This window comes from Chiloscyllium plagiosum, chromosome 2 (assembly GCF_004010195.1).
Source record: "Chiloscyllium plagiosum isolate BGI_BamShark_2017 chromosome 2, ASM401019v2, whole genome shotgun sequence".
Lineage (NCBI taxonomy): Eukaryota > Metazoa > Chordata > Chondrichthyes > Orectolobiformes > Hemiscylliidae > Chiloscyllium > Chiloscyllium plagiosum.
In genome coordinates this window covers 126,160,872-126,175,503 of record NC_057711.1, presented here as the reverse complement: position 1 = coordinate 126,175,503, position 14,632 = coordinate 126,160,872, and the positions used below count along the sequence as shown (strand labels likewise).

The following is a 14,632-nucleotide window of genomic DNA, read 5'->3' as shown; positions in this document are numbered from 1 at the left end:
TTGCTTCACATTGAGAACTCCCAGCAGTTAAATTGGACCAGGGTGCACAATTATCACTGGACAGGAAAGTGGTTTTAAGCTACTTCAAACAAAAAGAGGAAGACCACTGACTTTTGTTGAACTCCCTAACAACTCACCAATAAAGCTTACAACTTATGAAGAGGAAGCAGACCAGCTGTCATCAACTATTTATAAAAGGAGATAGTGGGTTTGATGCTTTGCCCTTGGGCATCCAACATTGCTATGCATAATCCATTTATGTAGATTTCCATCATTTTCTTTACAGTATGCATTTTAGGTGGTGACAGGAAAGCCTTGGTACTCTTTATTTGAAAAATTGCTGCGTTGTATTCCCACAGAGATTTGAAGAGAATTGGTGTGGGTCTTGCTGGCCACCAAAAGAAGATCATGAACAGTATTCAGGAGCTACGAGTCCAGTTTATGAATGGCATGATGTCTGTGTGACTCCATTCCAAATCGCTTGAACTGTCACTAGCCATTCAGCACTTTTATTTTTTTCCTGATTTGGGACTTGTATTTATTCCTCGGTGCAAAAGTTGGGGAGGGGGCAGGGGGGTAAAATGAATAGCTGGAACAACAGAATGCAATTAATGCTAACCTTACTGTTCCAGTATTTGAATTCGCTAAATCCTTAACCCTTGGAATCATCATCATCACTGGAACACAGAGAATGGAGACAAGTTCAATAAGGGGTACAGTTCATCCATTTACTTTCACATCAAGCAACACTGAATACCTTGGCACGCATATTCCTTCTCTGTAAGGTGGTATTGGCACCTTTCTTTATCCTGCAATAGAAGACTCTAATTTCCTCTTGGGAACATCTGACTTTCTCGACAGTTTCAATTCAATCGAGAAATGCCAGTAGATTCATAATATTTTGTGTAAGTTTCCTGTATCATGTCTTAATGAATGACAGTTGTGTATTGAACAGCAATATTAAGTTTACTACTTAGTAGTAAGATGTTTTGTAAATTATAAGTGCAGTTATAATATGCTGTATTTAATAAGTTATAGAACGTAGTGTATAAAGTCTTTGCTTGACTCAGTCTTGATCAGTATGTATTTATTGATTAAAATGTTAGCGCATAATGAAATACGTTATTTGAAAACATACATTTTAACTTTGCTCTGATTATGTTTGAATATTCATGTGTATATACTGTACAGTTTGCTACTGCAGGGTACAGAATTTTCTCTATGTAACAAAACTAACTCTTTAATTTGACTAAAGTGAGTGACACTTTCTTAAACCTTTGATTCAAAGACCCTGCTTTTTGTACTGTTAGTGTGCGATATTGAGAGATGTTTTACTATAGTACTTCTTAACTTGCACAGGTGAGGGATTGTTTTATTGAAAGATTATGGACACAGTTTTCAGTGGGAATTAAACTAACAGCACCATAAGTTGGATTTGCCTTTGCAAGCTGATAAGATTACATTGAGGGAAAGAGTGCATTCGGGACCCAGGTAAACAGACTGAGCCAACTGTCCTTAATCAATCAGCTTGAAGAATTGTTAAATTAACAGTACAAGAACTGAGAAATATGTATAAGTTAGAGTGGGTGAATCCAATGTCAAATGAAATATAAAAAGTAAAATAAAAAAGGGAATTAATATTAAAGTAGAGGCAAGGTCAAAATAATTTTCTTTTAAATCTCCAATAACAATTAAAACATTAAATAAAGAATGTTCACACTTGTGATAGTTAATTTGACAGTAATTCACATTTATTACTTTGTTAAAAGGGCAATTAGACTGAAATAGATGGGACCTAATCTTCCGTGGCAAGATTGGTCTGGATCAACCACACAAATACAATGATGTCATCATTCATTCTATTTAGATAATCTAGGTGAGAAGATGTTTTCATGTAGCTAATGCCTTATTGGTATATCTCATAAGCAAGAAAACAGTATGAGAAATATAATGGTACTAAGGAATAAGGGAGGCAGCAATGATGTGAAAATATCACTGCACTAGGAACCCTGAGGCCCAGTCTAATGCGATGTGAATGTTAGCAGAAATCCAATCATTACAAATAGTGATATTTGAATTCAGGTAATGAATCCTGGATTAAAAAGCTGGCTTTATTGCTGAAATTATTGTTGGAAAAGCCCACCTGATTCACTAATACCTATTACAGAAGCAAATTAGCCCTCCTTACCTGCTCTGGCTTCAATCCACAATGGGGCTGACTCTTAAATGGTATAGAAATTGGTCTGAAATTGCTACAAAGTCTAAATAAAGGGATGGAAATAGCTGGACCACCCAGCATTATCTAGAGAGCAGAAACCCAGGCCTGAATTTGTAAAATCTTCCTCACTAATATCAGAGGGCTTATTTCAAAAATTGGGAAAGCTATCCCGTAGAGCAGTCAATCAATATTCTGATAGTCATAAAAACTGAGTGATACCTTACAGATCATGTCCCAGACACACCGTCAGCATCCCTAGATATGCCCAATGGCAGGACAGGTGCATTAGGAGTGGAGCATAATGGTATCTAGTCAGGTGGGTGTTGCTCGAGTCTTCAACATTGAATATGGATTCCATGAAGTTTCATTGCACAAGGTCAATCACCTCCAGGTGATTATCACTTACCATGTGACACTACCACTGTGTTGAATGGAATGGATTTTGAATACAACAAACAACTCAAAGCTGGATATCCATGAGATGCTGAGGACCAGTAGCAGCAGCAAACTTTTGTTCAACCACAATCAATAACTCAGTTCACTGACGTATTTCCCCTTTCCACCATTTCTACCAAGCTGGTGAACTAACCTTGATACAATGAAGAATGCAGGAGGACATGCCTGGAGCAAACATATCTTTAAAATAATGTCAAACCGCTGAAGTTGAAGCATAGGACTACTTATGTGGCAAAAGGTGTAAAGCAGCAGGCAATAGATAAAATTAATTGACCCCAGAACCAACAAATCAGATCTAAGCTCAGAAGTGCTGCCACATCCAGTCATGAAGGATGGTGGACAACTTAGAGTTCTGAAGAAGTCATACAAATCTTGAAATCCCAAATCTGTTTCTCTGTCCACACATGCTGCCAGACCTGCTGAGTTTCTCCAGAATTGTGTTTGCTCCAATCATAAGCCAATTTGTCATTTGCAATAAACCATCAAGAAATGACTGAAGTTTCTACATGTTGCAAAGTAAGGATCCTGATAACATTCTGGTTATAGGACTGCAGACTGGTGCTCAAGAACTAGCTGTACCCCTAGCTAAGCTGCTTCAGTATTGATATAATATTGGCATCTACCTGATAATGTGGAAAATCCTGTGCACAAAAAGCAGGACAAATCAAATCAGCAAAGTGATGGAAGGGGGTCATCAAAAAAAAAGTGCTATCAAACAACACTTGCTTCGCAATAATCTGCTCACTGACACCCAGTTTGGGTTTCTGGCTTCTTTATAGTCTCAGTCCAAACATGGACAAAAGAACTGAACTCCAAAAGCAAACTGAGCATGGGTGCACTTTAACTGAAGGCAGAATTCAACCAAGTCTGGCAATCTGGAGCCTTAACAAAACTACAGTCTGTGAGATTTGGTGTGAACTCCCACTAGTTGGAATCATATCAAGCACAAAGGAAATGTTTGTGGTTATTGGAGATCAATCATATCATTCCCAGAACATCATTGGAGGGGTATTATGGATAGAGTTCCAGTCCCCATCATCTTTAGCTGCTTCATTGTGCAATCATGATTGAAGCTGCAAAGTTCAATAATATTTATCATTCCGAAGTTACTAAAGCAGCCCATATCCACCTGTAAAAAGACCTGGACAACATCCAGGCTTAGGTTGACAAGTGGCAAATAGCATCTGTACCACACAAATACCAGGATATGACCACCTCTGACAAAAGAGAGTCTGCCCATCGTCCTTGATTTTCGATGACATTGCCCTTCACTATCAACATTTGGGGTTACCACTGAACAGATATAAAAACTATGGCTACAAGAGCAGGATGGTGGCTAGAAATTCACTACATGGTACTCATCAGGAGTCTGATGGAATACTCTTCACTTGCCTGGATGAGTGCAGCTCCAACAACATTCAAGAGGCTCAATGTCATCCAGAAAAAAAATCAGCTTGCTTGTTTGGTACCCACCCATCACCTCCTACTTCAAGTCCCTTTATCATCGATGTACAGATGCACTGCAGCAAATCTCCAAGGCTTTTTAGACATCACCTTTAAATGCACAACCTCTATCATCTGTCAGACCAAGGGTAGGAGTTTAATGGGAATACCACCAACTGCAAGCTCCCTGCAAGTTTCACTCCTGACTTGAACTTTACCATTTTTTGTTCATAATCATAGTTCAAAATCCTGGAAGTCCCTACAATGTGTCCTTAGATACCAAGGACTGCAGCAGTGAAAGGAGGTTGTTCACCATCACCTTCTCAAGGGCAGTTAGAGACTAACGATAAATGCTGGCCAGAGATATTACCTCAAAGAATGAGCAAATAAAAGATTCTACTGGACTGTAAAGTAAGTAACTGAGGAAATTGCCAACACTCAGTCTTCCAAAGTGTTCTTGATTCAACAATTGCCCCTTAAGATTAGAAAATGTTAATGCAACTTCAGAATTCAAAAATGGCAAGAAACTGAGGCCAGGAAAATACAGGCCTGCTGGAGCAACATCTGTCCTGGGGAAGTTAGTTTAAACTATAATCAAGAACAGATTGACTGAGTACCTAATTGAGTATTTTGAGGAAGTAACTAATGTTGTAGACTGGAAAATGCCTACAGATTTAGTCACTCTCTAGCCACTCTCCTAACATCAAAGACATCTCAGAAGTGGCTGCCATACTACTCAGATCCATTGGCATCATGGTAGCCCACAAACCCACCAACACACTAAAACATCAGCGGATGAACTTGAAAGACCCTATACAGACAACAAGCAAAACTAATATCATTTACAATATACCTTGCAAATACTACATTGGACAAACAGGCAGAAAACTAGCCACCAGGATACATGAACATCAACTAGTCACAAAAAGACATGACCCACTCTCACCAGTATTTCTACGTACAGATGAGGAAGGACACCACTTCAACTGGAACAACACATCCATCCTAGGATGAGCCAAACAGAGACACACGCGAGAATTCCTAGAAGCATGGCACGCCAACCGGAACTCTATCAACAAACACATTGACTTGGATCCCATTTACTACCCCTGAGGAAAAGAACAGGGAATGACATCAACACAGGAAATGACATCACCAACCCAAGGAAACCTAAACACATAAATAAAAAGTGGGCAATACCACCAGTGCTTCACTGGAGACTCTGATGATATTACCTTGTTATGGTAACAAAATGTCTGAAAACAAACCTTCCAGCTCAGTGAACAAACTCACATCCAGAACCTCAACCTGAGCTACAAATCTTCTCAAAACTCCATAACAGATTTAATTTGTATGAGCATTCTGCAGGAATTAGAAAAATTCCCAAATAAGAGCCTATTCACTAAAAATCATCCTTTGAAGGAAAACAATTGTCCTGATTAGGAAAATCAAATAGGCAAAAATAGACAGGGATTTGGAGGAATGTATATTTGCTTAAATTGTGAAGTGTCTCATGCTGACCTACAAGGTCAAGACCTCAATTAATCATTTTTGTAAATGGAAAGGAAACACAGTGTCGAACTTCATGTTTGCTGTTGGCACAAAGATTGGTGGTAAACTAAGTAATATAAATAGGAACATAATTATGAACATTTATATGAAATATTAAGTTATGGCATCAAATTCCCAACATGTGATGTCAGCTGTAGGTGACTAAAACTGAATTGACTTTTTAAAACAAAGTAAAGCTAGAAAGAGCAGAATCTAAAGAGATTTATTGGCTCAAGGTTACTAATTATTAAAAGGTGATGGCAGTCAGAAATGAGGAATAATCAAAATGGCTTAGGCTAAAAGTTCATATTTAGCTAACTAGAATGTAAAGGATAGCAATTATGCTACAGCTATACAATGCCCTGGTTACGTCACATCTACAATACTGTGTGTCATCCTTGACACTACGCTTCTCAAAAGAATATTTTGACCCATAGGAGCACAGAACTAATTCACCAGCATGTTAACCAATGTTACATTGTGAGGAATTATCGCACAAACTAGATTTTAACATTCTATGTTCCAAGGAATAAAGTGGTGACAGGATTGAAGCATTTTAGGGTTTCAAAAGAGTTGATGGGGTGGACAGAGAGAAAAAGCATTTTCTTCTGGTGGAGTTATTAGGTCAAAGGTCCATTATCTTAAAAGCAGAGAATTTACCAAATTTTTCATCACATGAAGGATAGTTAAAAAAAAAAGTAGAACTCTCTCCCACAAAAAGCTCCAGATGTTAGATTAAGTAACCAATAGATGTTGCGAGTCAAGGGACTTAAGTGGTGTGGACTCAAGGTAGTAGATCAATGGAGTTAGTCACGATCTCTTGTGAAAAAGAACAGATTTAAAGGTTTGAACAGCCTACTTTGATCTTAGGTTCATACATCAGAACTACTCAAAATGGCAATCTAATCTTGTAATTTGCATGAAATATTGCCCAGTCATTGAGTTGCAAATCAGATTAACTCATTCAATTAATATACACTGAAATAAGCCAGATTCATTTAAACATTTAGGGGCTCATTACCAATAAAAGGCAAGATGTTAATTAATTCCAAACTGTCTGTAAAAAGGAAAATAATCTAATTAGTGGAAGCTGAGCATCTTATTTAGATTAGTTTTAAACTAAAATGAATATAAAAGGATAATACTGGCTCTCTGTATAAAAATAATTGCTGTGCTTCTCATCTTACCTTGCAGTGCCAACTATATTCAAAATTACATTATTACCTTGAATTGTTTTTTAACATGTACCTTGTTTGCTGTAATGTTAAACAGCCTTGGAGGTGAGTTTTATGATCAAAATAGATAGAGATGTTTTACTAGGTTGCAAATAATGTGAAACTGTTTATTATCAAACTATTTCAAAGCAGGTCACATTTTTACTTTGAGAAACAGCTCCAAGTGGGCTGGCTTTTAAATTTCATAAGGTCCGTAAAGTGGGTTTGCAACCCACCCAGTTCCACCAACCAGAGAGAGCGGGGTCATTTGAAAGCCAATTGAGTAGAATTGGAATGTTATCGGCACCATTTGTACATCCAGATAAACCCACCAGATCTCAATTGGTGCCAAACAAATGATGCAGTCAGCAGCAGGGTACGTATGGGGAGGGAGAGAGAGGTGTGTGGTTAACAATCCAAGCAGAAATGGCAAGGGGGCACAGATGGGAAACTGTGATCAGGTTCTTGGCTGACTGTGGCTCAGAGTATTTTTGTGATTCCCATTGAAGCTGTCCAGATTCTGCTGGTTCAAAGTATTTTAAAATTTCCTCTTTGACAGCCTCACTAGATGCATCAAAAATTGCCAGTGAAACCAATTAGGGATTGCATAAATCTGATCAATTCTGAGACTTCAAATTGCACATTATGTGGGACATTTCAGTGGAGCTTGGGGAGACATGCAACCTCTTAATGGCAGGCACCTGAGAAAAGTGATGGGAACTGACTATTAGGTCAATGGAAGGGTCCCCTTGTGATGCAATGGTAGTGTCTTTATCCTGGACCAGGAGGTCCAGGTTCAAATCGCACCCACTGCAGAGGTGTGTAGTGACCTCTTTGAACAGGTTGCTTAGAAAATTAGGTTAAATTGAAAGAAAATTTGGCTAACACAATGTTAGATCTGCAAAGCCTGAATAAGGTACTAACCAATTAGTGATTTTGGCAAGTTAAATCAATCCACAATTGAGTGAGATTTGTACTGCTCTCCATACACTTGCTGGCAAATCTACAAAGACCTTTCAAACATTGCCACTGTGCTGTCTTTCCTGTCATGTTGCTGTATCGCCAACAGCAATAACATATTGGGCTCTGTATGATCTGAACTAGACATCAGTGTAAAATTCTGATAGAGACACTAAGGTTTGTGTTGCTATTTGCAATCCAGAGGGGGAAATAGAATTTACTTCAAGTTAGAATAAATGCAAAAAAAAGTCAAGTTAATGCAAAAATGTTTTCCTAGTTGCCCTTGAGAAAGTGGTGTTGCTTAGTCAACTTCTTAATTGCTGCTTCTTCTATGGGATTCCAACCATCTCGTAGGGCATGAGTCTGCAAATGGTGCCCACATACACTTCTGTGGAGACTGGCATAATTACACATTTATTGACATCATGATCGGTTCTAAGTTTGAACAACTTCAACCTCATTCCTAGTGGGACTTTCACAATTTGACAGAAAGGATCAGTCTTGAAGTGAATACAAGATTGCGAATGGTGTGAAAGTAATATACAGTCCCATTGCTGTACAGGTGGAGTTGAGGTAAATTGTTGGGTAGGGTAAATGGAGCTGTGTTCTGCAAGTCATAAAATACTTAACCTCTGAGATCAGGAGCTTATCTATTGAAGCTGAAAAAAATGTTTCATTTTCCATGACAGATGTTTCTCACCTTCGAGAAATTATATTCAGCCCAAAACTCAAACTGTGAATGCAAACAGAGAATAACTTTGTGAAATAATTTTAGAAAGATATGGTAACTTTATTAGCAGAAATGGAGACAGAACATTGATTGTATCTCTTTTACATGTTACAGTAGTGAGCAAAATAATGTGGGAAAAGGCATAAAATTATTGAAAATCCCATGAGAGCTACTAATATGGCAGGAGGAACAACTAAAGATAGTTTATTAAGCAAAGTGCTGAAGGAGATGGTTAAGATGGCTGTACCACTTTGTATGTGATTTATCTTCATGAGTACGCAACCACAATAATACAATAAAATATCAGAACGGTGTTGTGAAAAATCTCATTTTAATGAAGAGATTGAAGTGTGCGATTCTTTGTAGTTTTTCATTAAATCGTTGCAAGAATATAAAACAATTTCTAATGCTATCATAATTTTAAACTGCGCTAAAAGTCTATGATGCTAGATTATTTCGAAGCACATAGGAACTTGTATGGGATGCTTTTATAGGTAATATGTAAGCTAAGATAACCTATGGAGAAAGAAATTTCTCACATAGCAAACAACTTAGATGGCTAGTAATCCAAACAAGCAACAGTTGGAGCTTACATTTACTGAGTAACAAAAAAAGAAAATTACACATTAACGCTATTAGGCTGACGTTTTGCTTTGAGTTGTTTATGACATGTTGAAAACTTAATAACAACCTTAGTGTGTTTTATTTATTTTAACATGGTATCCTGACGCTGTCTGTATTTTGTTTGTGTACATGTTTTTGTAGTGTAAGATATTAAATTTTATATTTTCATAAAAAAATAAATTTTTATATCAGCATCTCTTTTGTGAGCCTCCATTTTTATCTGCCACTGTAAGACACGCAGTCTAATACTTAAATAGTTCACAAACTGCATCTCACTACCCCGTGCCAAGCATCAAGAAATACACATTTCCATTATTTAAAATATAATCAAGTTCAACTTTGGGAAGATATTGCAATTCTCACAATACCTTTCATGTACAATTTTTATAAAATGTGTGCAACTTCTGGAAGCATTGCTAATTCATATCAAACATTGAAAGATGCACTTGCCCACATCAATCATAACATTACTGTGCTAAACATGCCTGGCATTTATGCATCCGTCAGGTGGTCAGATCTAATTTTGTTGAAGAGACATTATTGTGTTTTACACCTTTTGGATATCATCAATGTCAATAAATAAGGAACAAATTAATTTAACAGTTTCCTCAAACTTTCCAAAATGAAATACACTTTTTTTGACCTCCAGGAAGACACATAGTCTCCCCTGACAAAGAGCAGTTGAGGACTCTGGGCCCGTACTCAGAATTGAGAAGGATGAGGGCAGATCTTACAGAATATTGGGAGGTCTAGATACAGTGAATGTGGAGAAGATGTTTCCGCTAATAAGAAAAACTAGGATATAAGAGCACAGCCCCAGAGGAAAGGCATGACCCTTTAGAACTGAAATGAGGGGGAATGGCTTCAGCCAGAGGGTGGTGAATCTGTGGAAATCATTGCCTGAGGTGGCTATGGAAGCCAAGTAATTGTGTGTATTTAATTCAGAATTAGATAGGTCCTTGATTGGTACAGAGATTAATGGGTGAAGTTAGACTACTCTCCTACGAACCTGACCTTGAGAATTTTTTAAAACACTATGGAAGCCAAGTAATTGTGTGTATTTAATTCAGAATTAGATAGGTCCTTGATTGGTACAGAGATTAATGGGTGAAGTTAGGAGAATGAGGTTGAGAAACATATCAACTATAATTGAATGAGAAAGCAGATGGGCTAAAATGGCCTAATTCTGCTCCAACAGCTTATGGTGTAATTCAGCGGCACTCTCTTCCATTAATTTTTCCCACATATTACTTCATGCTCCCTCTTTTTACCCTGTTCTGAATTTTGAGAGCATTAAACCTGTTAAATTTGGAAAGTATCGGGCATATGTCAGCTCCACATTGAAGTATACAAGACAAGTCAGAGGAGGCAGTGTCTTAACAAGAATAGTCACTGGACTGGTAATCTAGAGCCCCTAATGTTGTGGACATACATTGGAGAAGTTGGGACTACTCTCCTTGAAAAGAAGTCTGAAAGGAGATATGATAGAAGTTCGCAAATTCATGAAGGTGTTGGATAAAGTAAATAGGGAGAAACTGTTCATGCTCATAAAAGGGATCAAATATGAGATGGCACAGATTTAAAGTGATTTGCAAAAGAGATACAAAGCAAATGAGAAAATAATCTTTTATCACACAACAAGTGGTTCAGATCTGGTGTGAACAGTCTGGAAGTGTGTGGAGGCAGGTTAAATTGAAGGCATTGTTCCTATTTTAAAATCACCCAAGGTAAAAGGGTATAGAGAGTGGCAGGAGCGAAGCACTAATTGTGAAGCTAGTACATGTACACTCAACATGATGGGTTAAATGGCCTCCTTCTACTCCCTAATACTTCAGTGATTTTATGATGGTAGAGAGCTTGAATGTCATCATGACAGCTCATGAAATTTTAATTCAACAAAGACTAGAATTTTTAAAAAATGATCTGTTGGTGACTGTAAAACTATTGCCACTAGTATTGTTTTTGTTTACAAAGATAATCTCCTTCAGTAATGTCATTTAGAGAAGGAAATCTGTGGTTCTTACATGTTCTGGCCTATAAGTGACTTTAGACTCTCAGCAATATGACTGACTGCCTACTGAAATGGACAAGAGCACCATTCAGTTCAAGGGATAGGCAACAAGTGCCGGCCTTGCCAACGATGTCCACATCCCATACACGAATAAAAATACAGGACAGGTGAGACTGGAATATGTTCTTTGCAAGTTTTATTTGGCTTCACATTTCTGCTCTTCTTGTCATTCTTGTTAAAATTCAGTCCTTCCTCATTATTATTCCTCTCAGCTGCTTCATAACTTATAATTATGTGTCTTCCTCTCACTCTGATTTTAAATTCCCCATCTGACCCCTCAATCTTTGAAAAGCTTGGAGTACCCTTATGTCAAATCACTCAGGTGATTGATGGGATTCCAAAAATCAAGCCAACAACGGGATGAGAAACCACCATTTTATGAGGAGAATTTAAAGACTTCAAGTTCCCACAAATAAAGCTGACAATAACAATTTGTTCAGAGTGACAGAGACATGTCCTGAACAACAGAAATCTGTCCTCATTCACATTAACGTTCCTTAGTTTATACATTGTTTTCATTTTCAGTAGAGGACAAAAACTGCATAGGAGTGAAAGGCAGTAGGCATGAGGAACCACCAGAACCTGCAAGCTCTTCTTGAAGTCACACACCATCCTAATTTGGAATGATAAGTCCATTCCTTCACTATCACTGGTTCAAAAGCCTGGAACTCCCTCCTTCACTGCAGAGACAACAGCAGTTCAAGAAGGCAGCCCACCACCACCTTCTCAAGGGCTTTAAGGCTTGATTCTCCTATGTCCCAGCCCCCACACCCACCAGGTCGTGTGATCACATAATTTGCTATTACACACAACCCATTATCAGCCACTAACAGTCTCTATTGTGATGATACTGCTCCTTTAACAAGGTTATGTTGTCCTTGTTTTTATTTATTAGGGGTTGCAAAGGCAGAGGTTCCAATATGTTTGGATTTATCTACTTGAAGCAGCTTTCAAGTGTTTTTTTTATACGAGTTGTACAATGAAAGGGGAGTGGTCAGTTCTCCTAATTCAGCCTTTTTACTTGGTTTGGTTTTCGCAAGCTGCTTTTTTCTTTGCAGCTGCTCGTCAAGTTTAAGCTAGGAACCCATAGAAGCAGGTCCATGCTGATCCTCTCTCTCTCTCTCTCTCTCATATCTCTCCTGTAAGAACCTGTGTTTGAATTTACCTGCTTGCCAAGGGGCATTTATGGGATGTTGCAGGGCAGCACGGTGGCTCAGTGGTTAGCACTGCTACCTCACAACATGCGTGACCAGGGTTGGATTCCAGCCTCGGGCGACTCTCTGTGTGGAGTTTGCACATTCTCCCAGTGTCTGCGTGGGTTTCCTCCAGGTGCTCTGGTTTCCTCCCACAGTCCAAAGATATACAGGTTAGGTGAATTGGCAGTGATAAATTGCCCATAGTTTTCAGGGATGTGTAGGTTAGGTGCATTAATGGGGGTAAATGTAGAGTGATAGGTAAGGGCATATGTCTGGGTGGGAGACACTTCAGAGGGTCGGTGTGGACCTGTTGGGCCGAATGGCCTGCTTCCACATTGTGTGGATTCTATGATTCTAAGGATGAGCAAACCTACACCCTAAACCTCAACCTGAGTTACAAACCTTTACAAACCTTGCAAAAAATTCTAAATTTCATTTTCTTTTTTCTTGTGTATAAACCAATTCTATTTTGTTTAAAACTGAGTGGTTGGGCCAACTGCATCACTCCCGGAATATCCACTAAACACCTGCTTAAAACAACTAGAAAAGTTAGGGTCAGGGCTACCTTCTTAAATATTTTGAGGGGGTCTGGCCTGATCCATAACACTATTAATAGCTGTTCACACTCCTAGCCAGATCGTGATCCACTCCTTTGGCTGTCCAAATCTGAAAGAATGCTGCAAATCAGAAACAAGGACAGAAATTACAGGAAAAGCTCAGCAGGTCTGGCAACATCTGTGAAGAGAAATCAAAGTTAACATTTTGATTCTGGTGACCCTCCCTCAGGGCAGTGAGGAAGGGTTTGAGGGTCAGCGAACCTGAAATGTTAACTTTGATTTCTCTTCACACATGTTGCCAGACCTGCTGAGCTTTCCCAGCAACATCTGTTTTTGTTTCTCAGGAGATTTTAGGGATGGGCAATTAATACTGTCCTAGCCAGCCAAGCCCACATGCACTGAATGAATGATCACAGTAGTAGACGATTAAAAATAAAGATTATTGGCAGTAGGCTAATTTTGAATAAATGTGTGCAGAGTGTGTGCGTGTGCTCGTGTGTGTGTGTGTGTGCGCGCGCGCATGCGCAGAGTGTGTATGTGTCTGTGTCTGTGTCTGTGTCGAGAGTATGGTGCTGGAAAAGTACAGCAGGTCAGGCAACTTTGGAGGAGCAGGAGAATCAATGTTACCGATGTCAGAAATGAAGCTTGTGGGCCAGGGTGCTATGAGATAAATGGGAGGGGATGTGGGGCTAGAGGAAGGTAGTTGGGAATGCACTAGAAGCATGAAGGTGGAGAAAGTGATAGGTTGATGGAGGGTGAAACGGATAGATGGTAAACATGATGGACAGTGAAGAGGACGGTGCCGAGTTTTAGAATTAGAATTAGAAGTCGTACTGTGTGGAAGCAGACACTTCGGCCCAACAAGTCCACACCGACCCTCCGAAGAGTATTCCACCCGTGAAACAGATAGATGGTAAACATGATGGACAGTGAAGAGGACGGTGCCGAGTTTTAGAATTAGAATTAGAAGTCGTACTGTGTGGAAACAGACACTTCGGCCCAACAAGTCCACACCGACCCTCCGAAGAGTATTCCCCCAGACCCATTCCCCTGCATTTACCCCTGACTAATGCACCTAACTTACACATCCCTGAACACTATGGGCAATTTAGCACAGCCAATTCACCTAACCTGCATAATTTTGGACTGTAGGAGGAAACCCACGCAGACATGGGGAGAAATGTGTAGACTCCACACAGACAGTTGCCCGAGGCTGGAATTGAACCCGGGTCCCTGGTGCTGTGAGGCAGCAGTGCTAACCTCTGAGCCACCATGCCGCCCCACTCTGCGTTGGAGGCTTGGGAATGGGATAAGGTGGGACGAGGGGAAATAAGGAAACTGGTGAAATCCCGTGTGGTTGCAGGATTCCAAGACAGAAGATGAGGCATTCTTCCTCCAGGCATCGGGTGGTTAGGGCTTGGCGATAAAGGAGGCCCACAACCTGCATGTCCTTGGCGGAGTTGGTGGGGGATGGTTGAAGCGTTCAGCCACAGGACGGTGGGGTTGGTTGGTGCAGGTGTCCCAGAGATGTTTCGCAAGTTGACGTCCTCTCTCCCCGATGTAGAGGAGACCATATTGGATGCAACGGATACAATAGATGACATGTGTGGAA

The 14,632-nt window shown here is 39.5% G+C and overlaps 1 protein-coding gene across 3 annotated transcripts in view; it reads left to right on the top strand.

The window, feature by feature from the left end:
- The window catches only part of LOC122563792 (ephrin type-A receptor 5-like), a 322,656-nt gene extending 319,625 nt beyond the window's left edge, over positions 1-3,031 (top strand). For 2 of the 3 annotated variants that reach the window (XM_043718010.1, XM_043718006.1), the window contains one exon: positions 360-3,031. In XM_043718010.1, the coding sequence (XP_043573945.1) occupies positions 360-465 (106 nt within the window). In that variant the 3' untranslated portion in view covers positions 466-3,031. The remainder of the gene's footprint in view (positions 1-359) is intronic. The other variant, XM_043718007.1, reaches the window with a different exon arrangement.
- The last annotated feature ends 11,601 nt before the right edge of the window (positions 3,032-14,632 follow it).